Here is a 21,843-nt window from a genome sequence, read left to right as displayed (position 1 = left end):
TTAATTTGTTTTAATAAAATAATTTAAATCAATTTTTCACTTGATTTCAAATTAAATGAATTGTATTGGTTGACAATGAGATTTTTTTTAGTACAATTGCCAAATGCAATAAACTGATTTTAGGTATATGTGTGCACTAATTATTTCAACACCAATACATTTTAACAACATATTCTATTTGTAAATGAATGCAAATGCAAATTATACATTTTTTTGTGCAAAAATAAAACAAAATAACAGATTTAAGAGCTGTTATCATTAGTTATCCTTAGATAATTCCATCATCCAAAACTTTGTTATACTGTATTTAACGAAAAGATGCTTTGGGATTAAAAAAAAGACTGACTACATTTGATTGTGTATCACCATGGCATTAAAACCAAATTCGAACAGTGTATGAAAAATAAAGGTTCCCTAAACATCTGCTGGCTATATCTATACATTTTCCTTGATAGCACTCTATTGCCTTCTTTTTAGCCTTTTTTTCCCAACTTCCCAGCTTAAAAAAGGCAAGGCACCGGGAGCTGAAAGTTACAGACTGTTTAAGCAGGTTGCTAAGCAACCTGTTCACACTTGGCCCTTAAAACCCTCCCACTTTTAAATTAGCCTGTACGGATCGCATTTCCTTCGATTTGAGCCATCTGAAGGCCTGTCGCTGCAATGCATTCTGCTGCTCTGCAACCTGGCTGCCTGAGGAGAATTTGGCTCTCTGGAACAGTTTCCTTCAGCTTTTGTGTGTGTGTGTGTGTGTGTGTGTGTGTGTGTGTGTGTGTGTGTGTGCAAAAAAGGTGCCGCAACACTGTTCTGAGCATTCTATGGGGGAAAAAGCCCTGGATATATCACATATAATTGAAGATTGTAATTAGTTGCGTGTGCATGTTCAGCAAGTGTGATGTATTTGTGCTGGCATTTCTAGGCCTCTTTCCAACCACATCCAGAAAAATTTGTAACAAACACTGGAATTCTTAAGGCCATGTTTGGTATTTCCCAGCAATCTGTTACTGGAAGGAAAAAGCAATTCCTGCTGTGTTACTGATCCCAGAGAAGCATTTGCATGTATGCAGGTATCCTTAGGGTGCCATAGTTATGGATGAGAAATACTGGTTGCAAAGTTGGCATTTCTGGATGCAATACAGATATTTTGGACTTATTTTTGTTTCTTTGCATGTTTGAAATTTTTAAAAAGGCATATGCTACTGACTACGCTTATGCACATATGTAACATCTTTTGCTAGGATACATGACCACTGCTTTTCCAGAATGTGAAAAGTGAAAGATTGTGACTAAACAAAATTTTAATGTACAGATAATACCACCAGAAATTATTTTAGCCTTTTTAATAAAATGGAAAATATCATATATAGTTATGATATAGGTTAATTATTTAAAGACTGAAGTGCAACATAACTAGATTCTAAATAATCTATTTTTCAAAACACACAACAGTCTAAACAATAAAAGTAAAGTCCAAATTAAGAATATTTCATTTTTAAGAATTGTTTAATTTAAAGTGGTTTAGTTGTAATAGATGGTTAGATTCAAAACGGTTTTCAAGAGTATGCACAAAAGATTTCTTTTTCTAGCATCAGCTAATTACACATATTACATTGAAAAATATGTTTCTCATTTCTTTCCTGTTACCTTTATTGATTTCATTGCAGAGATGTTAACATAGGAAATAGATTATTTTGTTATCTAATTTTACCTTCCAAAAGACAGAAGCAGATGAAAAATGTGAGGTTCTTTCCTGTTGGCTTTTTTGAATTAGCTGTTTTAGATTCTAAAAGTTTACTTCCTAAAGAAGTAACCCTGTAAATAATTTTAATGTCCTCATGGCTGGCTCAGGATTTCTGGGAGCTGAAGTCCACGAGTGATAAAAAGGGCCAAGATTGCCTAGCCCCGCAATTGGCTTTCAGAGGGAGCTTTTTTTTTTTTTGCAAAAAAAGGTGCCGGAACGCCATTCTGAGTGTTCTATGAGAATAAAAGCTCTGCTTTTAGGGGGGCACCATATCAGGTCCCTGTCAGAATGCTGCCATTGCGAGGGAAGGGGGGAATGTTACTTTGGGATTGAAGAATTTGATGCTTTTGCTTTGAGGAATCTGTGTGGGAATTAGGCGCTCCTTTCAGACCAGCTCCCGCCTGTTACCAAGGTGTCAGTGCCAGAGAATGACTTGTTATTACCTTCTCATCTTGGAGCTTTCACACCTTCACACAAGCGGATTGGCTCCTGATGGACTGTGGCATTGGGTTGGGGTTTGAATAATGGGTAATTAGCTTAACATTTCACGCGGCAACTTCATATTCCGTCTGGCTTCTCTACAATCACTTTCTCTCAGTAAAAGATCCTTTTGAAATAACGCCTGTTTCAAGAGTCCTGCTTTCCTGAGAAGAGAGCCGAGGCAGGACCTTACAGGTCACTCTCGGACGACGTTGGGCACAAAGTTGGGCTGGGCAAATGCAGCAAGTGCCTCGGCATACATCTTGTACCTTCCAGTCATCTGGAAAAGGGAGAAAAAGAAACCACTATTTTCACACACCAGCTCTTGCTGCAAACATTTCTAGAGTGGTATTTCAAGCCTAGGGGCTAAGTTGGTTTTTAAGCAATCATGGTTAGCATCCCCTAACAAATATTCACATTAGTGATGGAAAAGGAGGTCCAATTTTCCAGGATTAACTTACCAAATGCTTCATAAAATGAATTACTCCATCATTATATATCTGAACACAGCAACAGCCTGCTCAGATGCTATAAAACTACAGAATCTGACAAGAAAAGTTCTGTTCAGGGCAGGTTGTGTTACGTGCACTCTGCAGAGACTCTCGGCCTATGATAGGCAGCTACAGGTCAGGGCCAGAAGGCAACCAGGTTGGCGATCAAACAGTGCTTCCTGGGGTCTCATGATTGGTTCTCACCGGTCCCCAAAGCTACTTTGCAATAGCTCTCAGTGGGGCCACAATGGTCCACAGCTCCAGCAGCATCACGGGAACACTGAATGTGTGTGGAAACCTTTATATCAACTCTCCTGAGGGGCAGTCTCCCATTTTATACACTGGAGAATCACTCGAAGGATGGAGGGGACATATCCAGATAAAAATATTTTGCCCAGAGGAACAAGAGAACCCTAGCCCTCATGCAGGAAGTCCAGGAAGGAAGGAAAGAGGTTTCTGCTTTCCAGCCAGCAATGTTCTGGGAGAGATCATGATCCTGCAGGACTCCATCAGCATCAGAGATCTCAACTGCGCTCTCTCTCTCTCGCTCTCTCTCTCTCTCTCTCTCTGTGTGTGTGTGTGTGTGTGTACGCGCTAAATCCTTGGGGGAGGGCAAAGGTCATCCTAACAATTGATCTGTTTGGCCTGTAAAATCTTCTATTAATAGACATGAAGATGAAACAGAGATCTGAAAAAGGCCCCAGGACAAGTACTACAAAACTGATCCTCCTGAGATCCTTCCTTGCAATGCAGGATGTTGATATGGGAAGAGCTGCATCCTGCCAACTTTTTCCCCACCATCGCTGGCCTCCAAATTGTTTCCAGTCACAATAAATAGGGCTAGCGTAAAATGTTGTTGTTTTTTAGTTGCGAAGTCGTGTCTGACTCATTGCGACCCTATGGACAATGTTTCTCCAGGCCTTCCTGTCCTCCACCATCTTCTGGAATTCATTTAGGCTCACGCCTCCTGCTTCAGTGACTCCATCCAGCCACCTCATTCTCTGTCGTCCTCTTCTTCTATTGCCCTCAATCTTTCCCAGCATGAGGCTCCTCTCCAGTGAGTCCTTCCTTCTTATTAGGTGGCCAAAGTATTTGAATTTTAGCTTCAGGATCTGGCCTTCTAAAGAACAGTCAGGGTTGATCTCCTCTAGGTTTGATCGCCTTGCAGTCCAAGGGACTCGCAGGAGTCTTCTCCAGCACCATAGTTCAAAGGCCTCAATTCTTTGGCGCTCAGCCTTTCTTATGGTCCAACTTTCACTGCCATACATTGCAACTGGGAAGACCATAGACTTGACTATACGCAGTTTTGTTGACAGGGTGATGTCTCTGCTTTTTAGTGTGCTGTCTAGATTTGTCATTGCTTTCGTCCCCAGGAGCGTCTTTTAATTTCTTGGCTACAGTCCCCATTTGCAGTGATCTTGGAGCCCAGGAAAATAAAATCTGTCACTACCTCCATTTGTTCCCCATCTATTTGCCAGGAATTGAGAGGGCCGGATGCCATGATCTTGGTTTTCTTAATGTTAAGTTTCAACCCAAGTTTTGCACTCTCCTTCTTCACCCGCAACAAGAGGCTCTTTAGTTCCTCTTCACTTTTTGCCATTAGAGTGGTATCATCTGCATATCTTAGGTTCCAACCTTAATTCCAACTTTTGATTCCTCTAACCCTGCCTTTCTCATGATGTGCTCTGCATATAAGTTAAATAGGCAAGGCGACAGTATACAGCCTTGCTGGAATCCTTTCCCAATTTTGAACCAATCAGTGGTTCCGTGTCCAGTTCTCACTGTTGCTTCTTGGCCCACATATAGGTTTCTCAAGAGACAAATAAGATGGTCTGGTACGCCCATCTCTTTAAGAACTTGCCACAGTTTGTTATGATCCACACAATCAAAGGCTTTAGCATAGTCAATGAAGCAGAAGTAAATGTTTTTCTGGAACTCCCTAGCTTTCTCCATGATCCAACGTATGTTGGCAATTTGATCTCTAGTTCCTCTGCCTCTTCAAAATCCTGCCTAGCATAAAATACAGGTCAGCAAGACCTGGTTGTAATTCTTTGAGCCATGGTGGCGCAGTGGTTAGAATGCAGCATCACAGGCTAATTTTGCCAACTGCCAGTAGTTCGATTCTGACTGGCTCAAAGTGGACTCAGCCTTCCATCCTTCCGAAGTGGGTAAAATGAGGACCCAGATTGTTGGGGTCAATAGGCAGACTCTGTAAACCGCTTAGGGCTATAATGCACTATGAAGCAATATATAAGTTTAAGTGCTATTGCTACTGCTTTCGACCCTCCCAGACACGTTTTGCACCAGGTGAAGGTTCTGGGTTTCTTCTGAGATAATAATGCAAGATGGCTGCAGCTAAGCAACTCACTGCTGAAGCTGAGACTGGTCAGAGGTGTTTGGGCCAGAGAAGCTGCTCAAGGCCGTAATGACCGATCAGTCCAAAAGCAGCCTTGGATGTGTCTCTGCTCCTTCACAGGGTGCATTTCCCAGCTGGGGTCCCATACAGCAAAGGTCATTCTGGGTTGGGGGTCCTGTTCGTCTGCCCTGCCTCTGGGCTCAGAGGGGATTCTTGCCCCTGAGAAGCAGCCACAGCACTGCTGAAGTACTTAAGGACACAGTGGCTCTTAAATAAGTAAGAACTGTGGGCAATTCTTGAAAATATTTTCTTAGGTAATCCTTTTAAGAAGTGTCAGATATGACTAACTTGGATCATCATGATGAAATTATTCACATTTAAATTACAGTACTTTTTTTCAAAAGAAAGGATAATGAATATTTCTCCAATCTGTAATAGTCTAGTCTTGGTCACTCAGAATAAAATATTATTTTCTAATTGTTGATGACCATATTTTGCAGGTCCTACAAAATATTAACCTTCCCTGAACAGATGCACTTTTCTAGAACACAAATATAAAAGATGATATTCAGAAGAATAAAAGCCACCAGAGTTCAAAATTCCCAGATCTGAAATGTGCATTGAAGAGTTTGAGAGATGAAAAAAGTCTTACCTTGAAATTCCATTCATCATTAACTTGTCTGCAAAGATTTAGATCCATCTCTGCCACCAAGAGTCCATCTCGGGTTCTTGACAGTCCTGGGGTCCGACTTCCATTTGGAGCGGCTATATAACTTGAGCCATAAAAATAGCCCAAGTCACGATGGGCTTCATAAATTAATACAGAACAACAGGATTTTATTAATAGTCAACAAAGAGATTCACCAAAGCAGAGCGACGATAGCATGTGATCAGGGCCCTATTATTCTCCTGTTGGAGATAATTTAGATCATCCCTTGCCCATCAGGTTCCAATTCAAGTACCCCAGAGAGAAGATGGAGAGAGCCCCCCAGCTTCCCAAGTGCTCTATTGGTTAGGCTTTTCATTACCCTCCATCGGAATCTGCCTTCCCGTTAATCCTGCTCTCTGGCAAGAGATGTGCCATCTCTCCAGCTGCTATCTTCTCTTCAGGAATCTTTCCCCAGGATTCTCTTTGCCCATCTACCTAACCACCCATTAGACTCATATGGGGCCTTTTCTTCAGCTCGAGGGATATAAACAGCCCCCCCCACTTCCAATTCTCAGAGGGGGGAGGGGAGAGCTTAGCCACCTAGTGAATTTCCATAGTTGAGGATGGACTTCGACCTGCTCTACTCCGGTGCTCCAATCTGTTCTCCTGACACATTTCTTGGCTGCCTGTTCACCCTCCCTCTCCTTCACAGAAGCCTTTCCAATTTGTCTGAATCCTTTTCAGAAGCCCAGTGTTCAACACTGGCCACAGTTAGTTCACGGAGAACAGAGTGAAATTTTGTTCTAGTTTGTGACCAATTGCAACTCTAGATTCTTGTCATGTTCACTTTTCCAAGCAATAATGTGTTTGACTCTTTTTTCCTCAGTGCAGCATTTCAGTCTAACGTACTTCCGTTGTTGTTTCCCAGCTACCATCAATATCACTTTCCTAGGAAGGAAAAGGGCAGGTGGATGGAGGCAGTGCCCTGGCTGGCATCCTCCCACTCCTGCCAGATTTCAGCCCTCAAAGACTTTGGGGAGACAATGGGGGAAGAGCTCCTGCAGTTGCCAGCCAGCCAGCCCCCCCCCCCCAGGAAAAAACCATACGCACCCGGTTTTCCATCTCCAGATGTAAAGGGATTTGGGAAAAATTCCTGTAAGAAGCCAAAAGGTACAAACTTACGTACTTTAAATCAGGGGTGGGGAATATGGCCCTTTTATGACTTGTGGACTTCAACTCCCAGAATTCCTGAGTCATTCATGCTGGGTCAGGAATTCTGGGAGCTGAAGTCCACAAGTTACAAAGGTTCCCCATCTCTGCTCTAAAAAAACCAGGAGGCCACATTAGCCAGCAATCCTTGTCCATCCAACAGCTTCTGTCTGCCTTGGAAGAATTTATTGCATCTTCTCGAGCGGTTGTTGGCTTTGAGAAAGGAACATGGAAAGCGGAGATGCCTGTACCTTCCGCCCCACCTCCCCGGGGCAGGTACCTGATGACCAGACCCCCAGGAACACTGGAGGTGCCTGGAGCTTCCAGGGGCAGGATCCCCCTCGGGGCAACAAGCAGAATTGTGGTTGGCATTCAGCATGTCTAGGTGTTGGGGAAGGAAGGGAAGGGTAAGACTCCTTAGCAGGAGGGGGCACTTCCCTCCCCGGAAACAGTGGGAAGAAGGCAGCTAAGAACACAGGGTGAGTTTGAATGTTCCCCCCACACATCCCTTATGGACTTAAGCATACACACATGTGTCTTTATCAGCTTCTATATCAAGTGTTTATTAAATATTTGTTATATAGAAAATTCTGTTAAATCAACCATGTTTCATGTTAAACTGCTCCATATTTAGTGCAGAGAGAGACTTTTAGCCACAGTATAGCTAAGAAGCACCTGACTAGCTGAGAGTTGATTCATGGCACGAGCCCCTCTCCCCCATGCTCCTCAGAATGGGGATTATGTACTTGACACACAAGACAACCTCGCAAAGACTATTTTCTCTAAAGTGACGGTTTCTAAAGTCAAATCTTTGGCCAAGGAGAGCCAAAAGGCCTTACCGTCCCCACGCGGTTGATGGCACAAGTGAAGCAGTGGTTGGCAATGGCGGCATTTCTTGCCTCGATGGGCCACATGGATTCACTGTAAAGGCCACCAAGAAAATTATATTCTGCAGACAAACTTTCTCTCCCACCCACGTGGCTTGTTTTGTCATGAAATGGGCACAGGGCACCTGCTGCCCACTGGGCACCCTGATAGACATGCAATGAAATGCAGCAAACATCTCGTAAGACCATGAATAACCAGGGATGAAAAATGAACCTGCCCAGGAGCTACTGAAGAGGGTTAGACTTGGTGAAGGAGCTACTCTGAGAGGGCCACCACGTGGTCCCCTGGGCACGGGGCGTTCAGCAAAACACAGCGCTATGGGAAGACGGCCCTTATTGCATTTGACTTACGCCTCAAGGCAAACTGAAAGCCAATGAAACACTTTCTGATAAAACCCAGTGCCACGTTTTGCACCAGTTGAACATTTCTCCAGCACGTTTCAAGGAAAGTCCAATTTACAAAGTCTCACTGTTTGAATGACAGACCAGCTAAGAGCGGGTGCCGGAACTTCACCTTGATTTTCCCAAGGTAGTGATGAACTGAGGACCATCTGAACCACCTGATGCCAAAGTTTTAGAGGCAGCATGACCCACCCAACCAACACAGCTGTCTCCCCAATTCTACCAATCACAGGACCTCTGTTGGGTCTGTTTGGACTGAAGCAGCGTTTGCTTATTTTCATCCTATCCTTCTTTGCATCCAAACCATGATTGAAGAAGTTGAAGAAGAGATGTGGAAAAATTACGGGGAAAACCCAACTTCCAAACTCCATTTGGGGGTGGGGTCTGGCTCCTTTGGATCTCCTTAAAGGAAACATGATGGTCTAAAAAATCTGTCATCTGAAACAGCATCCAGTATATAAACTTAATAAAACCTAATCAGGAGGAACCTGCCTGCGACTAGTTATTTGTGGTTATGGGTGAACTCGTGCACACAGATTACCTGCTTATGAAGCATTCCTTTACGTTTCCTACGTAATCTTGGACTGCTCCATTACCCGGTAGTGGGTGAAATAATAAGGGTTGTATCTTGGCTCTATCACTGTTTTACTTTTTGCATTCATGTAACCTAGGTTCCTTACATGAAAAAGATTCCACTTCTAAAACTTGAAAATCACTCTTCTGTATCTGTGCAGCTATGCACTGATGCAGAGACAGAGAGACAGAGACAGAGATAAGGGTGGAGGTTCGTTCTCTGAGCTTGTGGGTTGGTTTCTGAATATTTTGTTACCAGGCTAGGTAAAATCTTCAGGGGACTTTAGGGGGTGTCGATGTTGGCGGTCCTGTTTATAAGGGCTTCCTGTGATCAGTAGGTCTTGTAATAGGGAATCACTTCGGATGAGAGTCTTGTGATGGGTCTTGTGTGGGCCAAATCAGGTGAGGATCTTGTAATGGGGAGGGAAACATTAGGTGAGGGTCACTGGGAGGTGAAGGGCTGGTTGAGAGGTGGTTGGGGGGTTGCATGAGTTGGCTGAGGGTCCTGCTGTTGCTGGTTGGCCGTGCAGCTGATTTGACTTCTGAGGAGTTCGTAGGCTAGTTGTAGGCTGCCATCTATTGATGGAATTATTTGTGGAGTGCCAGGCTTCAATAAACTCGCGAACATGACGATAGTGTAGCCGATGATCCTTGTATTGCTCCAATTGATCCAACTGAATCAAAGGCCCATCACAAGACCCTCACCTGACCTGACCTCCCCATCACAAGAGCAACTGACCGCACAAAACCCTTATAAAGAGAGAAACACTGACGCCTGCTAAACTCTGCTAGAGATGTTACCTAACCTGGTAACAAAAGCTCGGGGGAGAACAAATCCACACCGGAGCTACAGATATCTGCCACCACTGCAAGAGAGAGAGAGAATCGAGGGAGGGAGAGGAAGAGAACAGAGAACTTAAGCTGGCAAGTCTGCACTGCTGACTGCTTGGGAAAAGGCTCCCAGACTTCTCAACAGCGCAAGCAGCAGATCTCGGAGAAGCTGGCTCGGGTTCCTCCTGGCACTTCTGATGAGGAGAAAGGGGAAGGCCACGGCCTCCTTTTGGCTCTCCTGGCTGAAGGGGCAGACCCAAACATGCCGTCCTCTTGGCAAACCAGGACGTGCTGCAAAATGGATGGAAGGATCTGAGCTTCTGGAGACAAGGTTTTCATTAAAGACAGGTAAGTCACAGACCTGAATCCAGATCAAGAGACCATCTGAATGCCTTCTCATTAGGAAGCTGCCAAATCCTGCTATTCGTGGGATCTATCCAGCTATTTTATTCCATTTTTCTGCAACAAAATGATGGTTACTATACCTGAGTTTGCCAATAGTGGCCGAAGGGTTAAAGATGATCTCTGCTCCATTCAAACTGTACATGAGCCAGTTGAGGGGATGATGGCGACCAAAGCAAATATTCACCGCAATCTTCCCAAATTGGGTCTCGAACACTGGGTGTCCTCGGTCCCCTTCCAGGTAATATCTTGACTGCAAAAGAGATGATCCGCCACCTCAGGACTAAATCACGGTTAGAACTCCGGAGCCTCTTCTACTCCCACCCTGAACGGCTGCTCTCCACCTTCTTCTCACAGATTTCAAGATGGAGAACCCACTAGCCTCTGCAGATAGGCCACTAGAGCAGCACGTACTGCGAAAAGCTTTGTCCTTACATTTAAATGAAATCTAGGTGGCTGCAACTTATATCCCTTATTTCTGGCCCTAGATTCTGTGGCCTGGGAAACCGTTCCTCTAGGACCCCCTTTTATGTAACTGGACCCTGGCACCACTTCTCCCTTCCATCGCTCTTCTGCAGACCATCCTCAAGGCCTGGGTCATTGCTGTCCTCCGAATGTCTTCTGACCTGCGAAAAGCATCTGAAATGTAGTGCCCAGAATCACCCACGATGCTCCAGGGCTGAGGGAGGGGTGGGTGAAATCTTCCCCTTCTTTAACGCGGTGCTTTTCCCACCATGGCTCTGAAGTGCTACACTCTTGGGTGCCAGAGCTTCCGGCAATCCTCTCGCACCCAAGACGTTCTCCAACATCGTGTTTCAAGCATGAATCCATCACCATGTGCATCCCGTATTTTACCCCTCTAAATATAATACCTGGCATTTTTCTCTGTTGAAGGACATTTTGTCCTGCTGATCCCAGACGTCTACATTATCCAGATGAGACTGCAATCTCCGTCGCTCTTCCAGGTGTGAGCCAGACCTCCCAGCTTTTTGAATTAGTCTTCCAACAGATGTCTGGGTAATGGAAATATCCCATCACAGCCACTTCATGGTGTTTTGAAGCTTCCATTATTGCTTTAATAAATATTCCGACCGGTTGGTGGTCTGCAACAGACTCCCAGCGAGACGTCTTTCCTATAAGATTTCCCTTTTATCTTAACTCGCAGGCCTTCTAGGCTTGTATTACCATCGATGTTGGGCCAATCCAGGACTTCAACACCTCTCTCCCCTTTCGTGGTCCACTTTCCTCTGATTCAAGGTGTCCACATCAAATCCAACGTTTCTCGGGGGGGGGAATCTTGTAATCCTTGATAGGTCTTTGTGCCTCATGATACTCAGCTCATGTTGTTACCTGTATTTCAAACTTCAGTGCAGGAACAGTGAAGATAATAAATTTGATTTTGCCACTTCAGTCTCCCCTTTGCTTTATTTCCTTAGTTTCTTTATTAAACTTGTAGCCTCCAACACATTTTATTTACCTATTGTGTTTAATTCATTACCTACAAGATCACTACTTGCAAATGATTCTCTAGAATCTCTCTAGTTGCATTCAGTTCTTTGAAGTTCCCTTCCTTGAAAAAAAAGTTAATTAGCAGGAAAATAACCCAAGTCAGGACACAGAACAACCAGAGGGGCTCATTTCAGCCCGTCTCGTCCATTTAACCTCTGTTGCTACTACCTAGCTGTAAGCTGTTGGTAAAAGCTCTGTGGCCAATCTGAAGGTATTCAGAATAGCTAAAGAAAGCTTTACCCATTTCTTCCAAGAGCAATTTCAGTTGTTTTGCTGGACTTTGCACAAATAAATTCCTATCTAGTCTACGTCCAGCCCCATCTAGAGGACACCTCACCAGGACTGAGCTGTTCACAAGGCCGACCTCCACACGTGTCCTCTTCCCGCAGACCCCTCCCTCCCCAGTCCTCTCTCGCTTCCACATGAAACCTGGATTGCCGCTCTGCACCTTGGTTTTCAGAATGCTTGGCTTGACCCAAGGCCCAATTCTTCAGAAGACATTTTGAGCGCTCCCACATTCCCAGGAAGTCCCGGCGGTCAAGGTGATGCTTGGCAGTGTCTGGAGGGGGGGAGGGGAGGGAAGCTGGACGTTTGGCTATGCCAAATGTCTGCTTGCACCCAGAGCCGCTTGGTGGGTTGGCTCCCCAATCGCTTACAGATTTGCAGCAATGCTCAGATGACTGGAGGCTTTGTCCTTTGCCTGGGATTATTCCACTATCACAGTCTGACCGTGGATAAAAATAAACCTGCAGTAGAAAGTAAATTTTCTGTACGGCTAGTAAAAAACAACATGTGGAATATTCCAGGGAGGGAATTATTCTGATTGCGTCCCTGGTTGCTTGGGGGGGATTAGGGTATACACATCTCCTCACTAGAAACCCGGTGGCCATTTGTTCTTTCCTTTGTCGTTTGTCCACTTGGTTAGGAGAGGGAGACCTAATGGAATCTGTTCCAGAGAACCTTTGCCCCAGAGGAGATACGGGCCTTCACCCCTCTGCTGGCACAGCGACATCTTCCTGGCTTCGCTGAACCTTGATGAGGCAATTGCAGGTCCCAGAACAGGTTGCAAAACTCCAGGGCTCCAACCCTGAAGAGCCCCTCCTGGGGCAGTCCCACAATGCAGCTCCTCCTCCTTGAATCTCAGATCCTCAAAACAGCCCATTTCGCCCTTGAACCCGCATTTTTGCCGTCGAAATGGGATCCAGTGTGGATGTTTGCCCTGGAACGCTTTCAAAACCAAACGCTTTACATCCTCTATCCTTCACCAAGCAGCCAGGCCTGGAGAGGCTCTCCTGCCCTGCCTGGCCGAAGAGAGGAAGGGGGCCCTGGCCTCATCCCTGATCAGATGATGGCAGCCCTGCTTGCTGGGTGTCCATTTTTTTCTTTGGGCTGCTCAGCTGGATCATCCAACTTTGCCTGCTCCGAGGTCTCTGCCTTTCCATCAGCTGCTGTCCCTTCTGGGGATTAAGCCAGGAATTCTTCCCCGCACACGACTCCCTCTCAGTGCTGTGGGAAGGATCAGCCACCATTTCCAGTCCAGGGAGCGCTTTTCTGCCACCTCCAGACCCCAAAGCTCCAGCCCTGCAGAGACAGCTGAGGTCCCCGTGCTCCCCCCCCCGGCCATCCCACACTCACCTCATTGAAGTCGCCCACCCGGGGGATGTGATTCTTCCTGCTCTTCCCCAGCACAGAACCGGAGCTGGAAATGACCACGGCTGAATTCCACAGGGTTCCTCCATGGGCAGCGTCCCTTTCCAGGATGGGAGAGACCACAACCAGATTGTGTTTCTTAGCCAGCTGCAAACAGAATTATGCCACGTTGTATTCAGCACTTTGGGGGGGTGTTGTTCATTCAGACAGGTGGCTGCACCAGAAAGGGGAATGGAGAAGCAGAACTGCCCTTTTGCAGAGCACCTCTAAGATCAGCCAGGAGCACCATGTTCAGCGTTCATTTTCTAGAAACACAGCAATTATCCTCTCTGTGCAACTTAAAGTGAATGATTACATTATTGCCCTTTCTGGAAAGAGCGTTTTGTATTATATTTCAACCTTGATAGGTTATGTCTTTCTTGATCCAATTACCTTCTCTCTTCCTTCCCCTTGGATCATCTTGTGATTCCATATGTCTGAATGTTACCACAACATCCCCCAGGATGCAATTAATCTCACATTAATAGTCACCCATTCTTGAACTTACACTTTAGTGAAAATAGTCGAGATGCTAACCAGAGCATTTTTGTCCCTTTGGAATCAGCAAACAGAACAAGATGCTTCCCACTCAAGAAGAGAAGATGAACTTTCAGGCAAGTTCACTTGGATGCACAAAGCTGCAAAGATGCAGCCTCCTCCTCCTCCTCATCAGAGACCCAATCCTCCCATTTTGATTGAAACAATAAATGGAGCCACCCAGACTATACATTTCTCACTGTTAATTCCTTCCCAACACAATCTCATAACAAACAAATGTCCGATTTAGCTAAATGGGTCTGACTCCAAAATGGCGGTGTACACAATCACAAGCATGATCAGTCATAGCCTCCTTCTGGCAGAGTGGCTGGCTCCTGCAGTAAAAGATATTCATAGTCCTCCCAATTTACAGAAGGATGAGAATGTATAGAGGAAATGCAGGATATGAATGCAAAACAATATTATGCAGAACCAAACTGTGTGCCACAAACAATGTTAAAAGAACAGCATGCGTGTCAAATGTTAAAATGTCAATGTTAAAAGAACAGCATGTGTGGCCTTCCTGAAGGCCTCTGCAGATGAATGGATGCAGAGGCTGATGTGCGTGAGTGGTGGAAAGCGACTGCAGAAGAAGTGGGCCGGTGGCGGCCACGTGGGCTCCTGCTGGACAGGAGTGTGGGTGCCGCTGCCATGAGGCAAGGCAAATGTTGGGGCATGGGAAGCCTGGCTGCAGGAGCCCTGAGGTAAACAGGTGCAGGGCGCGTGGGGCAGCTCCCCATCTCCCCGTCTGCCTTACCTCACCTCGTGGCAGTGGCACCACAAACAACCAGACGGAACGTGCGGGCAGCCAGCTGCACAGGCTCTTAACTAGGGCTTATTTTGGGGGTATGGCTTATATTAGGCACAAACGTAAAAATCAAGCTAGGGTTTATTTTCAGGATAGGTCTTATTTTTGGGAAAACATGGTGTTTGCAGGGGGGAGAGCAAAAAAGGACTTCTCTACCATTTGGCAGAATCTTGTGGTGGGTCCGTCTTCTGCTGATTCAGCAAATTCAGTCCATGGCAGTTTCTCTTGAGTGCAGAAAGCAAACGGCATGGCTGGTGAAATAGCATAAAAAAATGAGCACCAACTTTGCTCTGGTTAAACAAAACGGTGTTTAACCTGGTCAGGAAGCCTGTAAATATTGACTGACTCACTCTCTGCCACTAATGCAATCATCTCTGCAAAGATGGAAATCTAAACCAGGTGAGCGGGGTTGACTTTGCTGTTTTATATTCCTTAAAATCAAAGTCAAGTATTTGCAAAATAGTCTTCCATTTTATTTTAAAACTCGATTTCCTAAGAGAAAATATTACAACAAATTTCAGAGGAATACTGATATGGGCCTTATATTAGGTCAAGCTATTTTTCCCCCATCCAGGCTGTTCTGTCCCCTCTGCTGAAGCCAATCAGGATCTATCTATCTATCTATCTATCTATCTATCTATCTATCTATCTATCTATCTATCTATCACCAATTTTTGGCAAATCCTGCCAAAAAACCCACCAAGCTCTCCCCCCTCCCCCATCACTGCCTCTCCTCTGCCTACAAGAATGAAGGAGGGAGAACTTCCAGAAGACCCTAATCCTCCACATCAGGGTCAGTCACCTCACCTCCCAGGCCCCTCCCTTGGGGCTCTGGCCAGGAGCTGCAACCTGGGAGGAATTTATGATCTAGCCCAGGCCGAGAACCTCTCCCTCCGGCCTCTTCCTATTTTCTTGGTCCTGCCTCCCGACTGATCTTTTAGCTTTGCCTTCTGGCCGTCTCCTCTCCACTAGCTTCCAAATAGCCCTCGCCCTCTTCATCCAAAATGGCTTATGCTGTAACAAGTAAATTTCCCTTCACAGAGTTATTTTGCAGCACAGTGAAACCTACCCAACAAGGTTATTTCATGCCCCCCCTCCCTATGGATGCTAGCTGAGTGCAGTCCTTCCGCTCCAGACCTCTCCGTAAGGCCAACGTTTGTCTGATTGCTGAATTATTCTACAAATCCGAGCTTTGAGACCACCTGCGACTTACTCCAAGCCTCTTGGAAACAGATCACATTTACTCCACATATTTCAGCCACTTCCACAATCTCTTGTATGCGTCTGTGCAGTGCAGCTACCTAGGCAGAAGCAGCATTGACGGTTAAAGCAACGTAGTGTGAATAAATTACTATTATACTCCCCCCCAAAAGACAGGTAAATGCCAGGTGAGGAAAGGGGTTGATGCTGAAGGATTGCGAAGGAGGCTCTTTAGTGAGTTCCACACTCAAAGCTTCTTAAAAGAGGTAAAGGAGCATCTCCTCTTTGAGAGAACAAGAGCCAGCAGTTCTTTGGAGAATAAGACCAATAATATTTAACTTTTAAGCCCAGCAAAAGGGGCAGCATCCCCCCAGGTCAAAGGGGCCGTCAGATGTCTTACTGCTGCCAGGGACATCCTGGAATCACAAGCAGCTTCTGCTTCTTCTCCCCAAGAAGGGCTTCCTTCGCCCCTGGCTGCACAAGGGGGGCCCTGCCAGTGCTCAGAGCCAGGGTGGCATCCCTGTGGCCATAGGACCTTCACGCCCCAAAGTCACACGCGTGCCCCGAGCTAAAGTCTTGAGTAACGAGATGGTTGAGTTGTCCTATGGCCACCACTTTGAGTTGTGTACTTCATCAAAATAAGTTTGGTATACTTTACTGTAATGAAGGCAATTGCATGATGTACAACAGTGGCAGGCGGCCAAACCTTGCTTGTGGCCTTGTGAAGGAGGAGACATCCTTTGGGGACTGCATCTGAGCATCTCTATCTGCAGTCTCATTGTCCTAGGTAAGGTAAAGGTAAAGGTCCCCCCGCACACGCGTGCTAGTCGTTTCCGACTCTAGGGGCCGGTGCTCATCTCCGTTTCATAGCCGAAGAGCCAGTGCTTGTCCGAGGACGTCTCCGTGGTCATGTGGCCGGCATGACTAGACACCAAAGGCGCACGGAACGCTGTTACCTTCCCACCGTAGTGGTCCCTATTTTTCTACTTGCGTTTTTTATGTGCTTTTGAACTGCTAGGTTGGCAGAAGCTGGGACGAGTAACAGGCGCTCACTCTGCTACGCGGCACTCGGGATTCGACCCGCCAAACTGCCGACCTTCCGATCGACAAGTTCAGCATCCTAACCCACTGAGCCACCGCGTCCCTTCCATTGTCCTAGAGCCCACCCCAAAACCATCCCACAGCCCTGCCTCTGAACTTGCAAAGCGGGGAGCTGGCAGCAGCTGCCCCACCTGATAAACACGCGGAGGGTGCAGCAGGCAGGAGAATTTTCACCCTCCCGGCCACTACATGTCCATGTCCCCACCAAGCCCTCGGTGGTTTCCGTCTGCCCCAATGTGCTGGTTCCTATCTCCCTTCCGGGCTCCGAGGGCCCCTGCAGACCAACAGTGAATGCCGAGGCTGCAATGAGAACCCCCACAGCTCTTACCTGCTCAGCGACAGGCGCGTCTGTGGCCAGAGGAATCTTGTTCTGGATCAGCCCCACTCGGACCAGGCATGGCTGCCGCAGCTGCTCTGCTGACGCCTCAAACTTGTGGCCCTGCAGCTCAAAGTCCCTCTCTGCAGCAGCCGAGAGAGCCTCCTTGGGCAGATCCAGTGGCCTGAAATAAGTTGAAGAAAAGGAGGGAAGCCTCTCTTTTTTTTCTGCAATTGCCAACCAAATAATAAAGGCATCTTCAGACTTTTTATATCCAAATGAAATGTGGAAAACATATTAATTGGGCGGAAAAGTAAAATACAACCATAGAATGCCAGTAAGTAATCACGGGATCTAAAATGTCATGGAGGTTAGTTTTTCAATGTACCCTTAACTACGTGTAAAATTGGGACAGATGATACCTCACACACAAAAGGAACTTCTAAAAGTCTCCCTTCCTTTGTGTGAGCACTTTTTATTCACTTGAAGACCACAACTGACTTTTGAGCACAGCCAGAACCAAATATTTACTTCCTTTCATTTTTAACGGATCCTGCACACAAAGTGAACCTGGAGATTAATAGCTGAACCCTAATCCCTGGACAATGGGGGGGGGCTGCGTGTGCCAGGGGCTGCGCCTCCACCTCCTCCCAGCGCCTGCAGGGGAAGGGGGTCCCAAAGGCAGGCCAACGGAGATCCCCTTTCCATCCCGCGGGGGATCAGGGCCGGCTCGGCGCAGCGCCAGAAGCCCACCAGGAAGGCAGGGGAGCCTCTGGCGGGGCCTTTCCCGGGGCCGCGGAAGCGGAGCAGGGTCACGCAGCCTCGAGGGGGGGGGGTACCCGGCCAAGGGCTCCTGCATGGCTGGGTGGGGCTCAGGTGGGCCGGCTGGAAGGCCAGTCCAGGCTGCGGCCCTCCCCCTCCCCTCCGCCGTTGCCAGGGCCGGGGCCCCGGGAGGCTCCCCTCTTCCGCAGGGCCCGGCGCGGGTCTCGGGGGTGGATTGCTCGGATCGGGGCTAAGCGGCAGAGGGGCCCCCGAAGCCCCGCCGGCCCCCTGCGCACCTGAGGGGGTCCCCGAGGAGGAGCCGCTTCGCCTCGGCCAGCTCGGCGGCGGGCAGGTGCCGCTCCAGGCAGCGCTCCAGCGAGTCCAGCCGCGCCGCCATCTCCGCTGCTCCGCTCCGCTCCTCTGCCCGGACGGCGCGGCTGCCGTGCGCGGGAGGCGGCGCCAGTTAACCATTAAGCCAGCCTGGCAGCTCTTTAACCGGCGGGAGGCGCCCAGGAAGGGCCCCGCGCAGGTGCAGCCGCGGGCGCCTCGGGCCCCGCGTGGGAAGCCCCCTCCCCTGCGCCGCCCCGGCCGCTCTTTGGCGGGAGGCTCTCCGGGCTCCGAAGGCCGGATCCCACCGGGCGGGGGGGCCCCGAGCTCCCGGGCCAAGCTCCGCGCCCAGCCGTGGGCGCGGCGGGGAGGGGCGCCTGGGCTGTAAGGGTTCGCCCTCCCTGCCCTCCAGCCCATCTCCGAGCCGCGGGGGCGACCGGGCCCGAACCGCCCGGCTCCTGTCCTGCCTCCCCCTGCCCGTCCCGCGTCCCCCAGGTGGGTCCCTGCGGGGCCTCCCCCGGCCGGCTGCACTCAGCCCCAGGAAGCGCTCGGTGGGAATCGGCCCTGGGGAGAGCGATGCGCCCCCCCCCGCCACCAGAGAGCAGACCTGCTTCCCACGCTCCCGGAGACGCCCCCCCTCCCCTCCCCTCCCCACCCCGCGTGGCGACAAAGGGCGGGAGGGGCTGATGTAGAGGCCGCTGATTTTGTTCCCCTTCCCCACTTTTGAATTCAGCAGCAGGCTTGGAGTCTCATCCCTGGTGGGGCCTCGAAGAGGGATGAGCAGAGTGCGCAGGAGTTTCAGTTCACCGCTCGGCAGCCGTGGCCACCTGTTGTGGTGCACATCTGGCGACCAAGCAGCCGCCTTCCCGTCGCTGTGGTCCAAGCCAGCCCCTCAGTACCAGGACTCATCTGGCTCCCCTGCCAGCCCGTTTCCCAGTTGTCTCTGGATGGCATCCTAGACCTGCAGTTTGATCACCCTCAATGGGACCGATTGCTCCGTGGACATTGTCTTGTGGAGGCTGGACACAGGCCCCACCCTGGGAAAACCGAGGCTTTCAGTCCCAAGAGGGAAGATGCTCCCAGCCAGGAGGGCTCGCTGCTGAGAAAGAAGCTGCAAGTACCCCACTCTGAAACCCTACTTAAAAGGGGTCAATCAATCAATGAGTAGTAGTAGACTTTATAGTAGAGAGTAGTAGACTTTATTGTCATTTCAACAATATACAGTACAGTACACGGTGAAATGAAACGTTTCCCCGGGACCAAGGTGCTACATCAGACGACAGGAATCCAAAAAAGAACAGAACACAAACTACACATAACTAAACTAAAAACTAAAAAAACTACAAATACAAGTATTTATAGTTCCAGTTTCTTTGTGTTGAGAATTCTAATGGCTTGTAGGAAGAAACTTACACAATCTGGATGTCCGAGCCCAATGCTCCTGTACCTCTTTCCAGATGGCAAAAGAGTGAAGAGTGTGTATGGGGGGGGGGGTGTAATCAGCCACAATGTTTCTGGCTTCGCGTGATGTAAATATCCACGACAGAGGGAAGAGCAACCCCCATGATCTTCTCTGCCATCCTCACTATTCACTGTAGGGTTTTTGCGATCCGAAACGGTGCAGTTTCCAAAGCAGGCAGTAATGCAACTGCTCAGGGTGCTCTCAATAGTCCCTCTGTAGAAGATTGTGAGGATGTGTGGTGGAAGCTGTGCCTTCCTCGGTTTCCTCAGAAAGTAAAGACGCTGATGGGCCTTCCTTGTTATGGAACAGGTGTTGAGGGACCAAGTGAGATTCTCCGCCAAGTGAACACCAAGAAATTTGGTGCTCCTTACAATCTCCACGAAGGAGCCATCGATGTTCATCAGAGAGCGGTCGTATTTTGTCCTCTTGAAGTCAACAACCATCTCTTTTGTTTTGTCTACATTCAGAGACAGGTTGTTGGCTTTGCACCAGTCTATTAGCTTCTCCACCTCCTCTCTATATGCTGACTCATCGTTCTTGCTGATGAGACCCACCACGGTCGTGTCACCAGCGAACTTAATGATGTGGTTCGAACTGTGCATTGCTACACAGTCGTGTGTCAGCAAGGTGAACAACAGGGGACTGAGCACACAGCCCTGAGGGGCCCCAGTTAGAAATGTTATTCGCGATCCAGAGATTTTCCAGTCAAAAAGTCCAGGATCCAGTTACAGAGGGAGGTGTTCAGGCCCAACAGGGCCAGCTTCCCCATCAGGTGTTGGGGAATAATAGTGTTGAATGCTGAACTAAAGTCTATGAACAGCACAGAGCCTTGGTGGAGCAGTGGGCTAATGCCTCCCTAAGTAACACCAGCTGCCTGCAATTAGTGCAGGTTCGCGTCCCACCAGGCTCAAGGTTGACTCAGCCTTACCATCCCTCCGAGGTAGGTAAAATGAGGACCCAGATTGTTGGGGGCAATAAGCTGACTTTGTAAAAATGCCGCTTGGGGGGGGGGGAAGCCCTAATAAGCAGGCATATACATAGAATGAAGGCTATTGCTAAGCACATTGATTTGTGCTTTAGATTGTAAGCCGCCCTGAGTCTTCGGAGAAGGGCGGGATATAAATGGGATTTTAAAAAAAACAGGTGTAGAAACTGTTCAACACATCTGGAAGTGAGCCATCGCTCTCACAGGCAGATGGTAATATTCTGTAATTAGTGATGGCTTGGATGCCCTGCCACATACGCCGTGTGTTGCCGCTGTCCGTGAAGTATTGGTTGATGCTCTGAGCATGTGCACGCTTTGCTCCTCTGATGGCCCGGGACAATTTGGCTCTTGCTATTCTTAGAGCTGCTATATCGCCTGCTCTGAATGCAGAGTCTCGAGTTTTCAATAGAGCACGCACCTCTCCAGTTATCCATAGCTTCTGATTGGGGTGTAAGATAATTTTCCTGGAGACTGTAACATCGTCAATGCACTTGCTGATATAGCTGGTCACTGACGATGCATACTCCTCCAAGTCAATGGAGTCGCCCTTGGTTGCAGCCTCCCTAAACGTGTCCCAGTCAGTGCATTGAAAGCAGTCCTGAAGAGCAGAGATGACTCCTGCTGGCCAGGTCCTCACCTGCTTCCGTACTAGCCTTGAACGCCTGATGAGTGGTCTGTGTGCTGGAATTAGCATAACAGAGATGTGGTCTGAATAACCAAGGAGGGGGCGGGGCTTCGCCCGATATGCACCCAGGATGTTTGTATAAACAACATCCAGCATGTTTTCCCCTCTGGTTGCAAAGTCCACATTTTGATGAAATTTAGGGAGCACAGTTCTGAGATTTGCATGATTGAAATCTCCGGCAACAATAAATAATCCGTCAGGGTGTGTGTTCCGCAGTTTGTTGATAGTCCGGTAAAGTACACAGAGCGCTTCCTTAGCATTAGCGCTAGGTGGAATATACACTCAGAGTATAAAAGCAATGGTCAATCAATCAATCAATCAATCAGAATAGAGCTTTGAGGTCTTCTAGTCCAACCCCTGCTCAAGCAGGAGACCCTATAACCAGTGGTGGGATTCACATAGGTGACCAACCGGTTCTCTGTGTGGAAGCCGCTTCCGGAAGTC

General features: G+C 48.1%; 1 protein-coding gene across 1 annotated transcript; it reads right to left on the bottom strand.

Annotated features, from left to right (window-relative positions):
• Nucleotides 1–1,466: 1,466 nt before the first annotated feature.
• Nucleotides 1,467–18,513, bottom strand: UPB1 (beta-ureidopropionase 1). The gene is made up of 10 exons (XM_083373345.1): nucleotides 18,237–18,513; nucleotides 17,191–17,362; nucleotides 15,775–15,862; nucleotides 14,718–14,812; nucleotides 13,163–13,324; nucleotides 10,102–10,271; nucleotides 7,763–7,844; nucleotides 6,825–6,867; nucleotides 5,718–5,872; nucleotides 1,467–2,498 (listed from the first exon to the last, which is right to left on the bottom strand). The coding sequence occupies exons 1-10, from the start codon at nucleotides 18,335–18,337 to the stop codon at nucleotides 2,415–2,417; spliced, it is 1,152 nt and encodes a 383-aa protein (XP_083229471.1). The 5' UTR covers nucleotides 18,338–18,513; the 3' UTR covers nucleotides 1,467–2,414.
• Nucleotides 18,514–21,843: the final 3,330 nt, after the last annotated feature.

This window comes from Vipera ursinii, assembly GCF_947247035.1.
Source record: "Vipera ursinii genome assembly, chromosome: 14".
NCBI classification, from domain to species: Eukaryota; Metazoa; Chordata; class Lepidosauria; order Squamata; family Viperidae; genus Vipera; species Vipera ursinii.
The sequence above is the reverse complement of the archived record's forward strand: the minus strand, read 5'-3'. Positions and strand labels throughout refer to the sequence as shown.

Bases quoted from the DNA above. Each gene is read 5' to 3' on its own strand.
- UPB1 (XM_083373345.1), bottom strand. From the start codon at position 18,337: ATGGCGGCGCGGCTGGACTCGCTGGAGCGCTGCCTGGAGCGGCACCTG. The intron at 17,363-18,236 runs GTGCGCAGGGGG...AACTTATTTCAG, and splicing joins CTCCTCGGGGACCCCCTCAG to GCCACTGGATCTGCCCAAGG. The intron at 5,873-6,824 runs GTGCGTATGGTT...TAATTTATGAAG, and splicing joins ATCTGGAGATGGAAAACCGG to CCCATCGTGACTTGGGCTAT.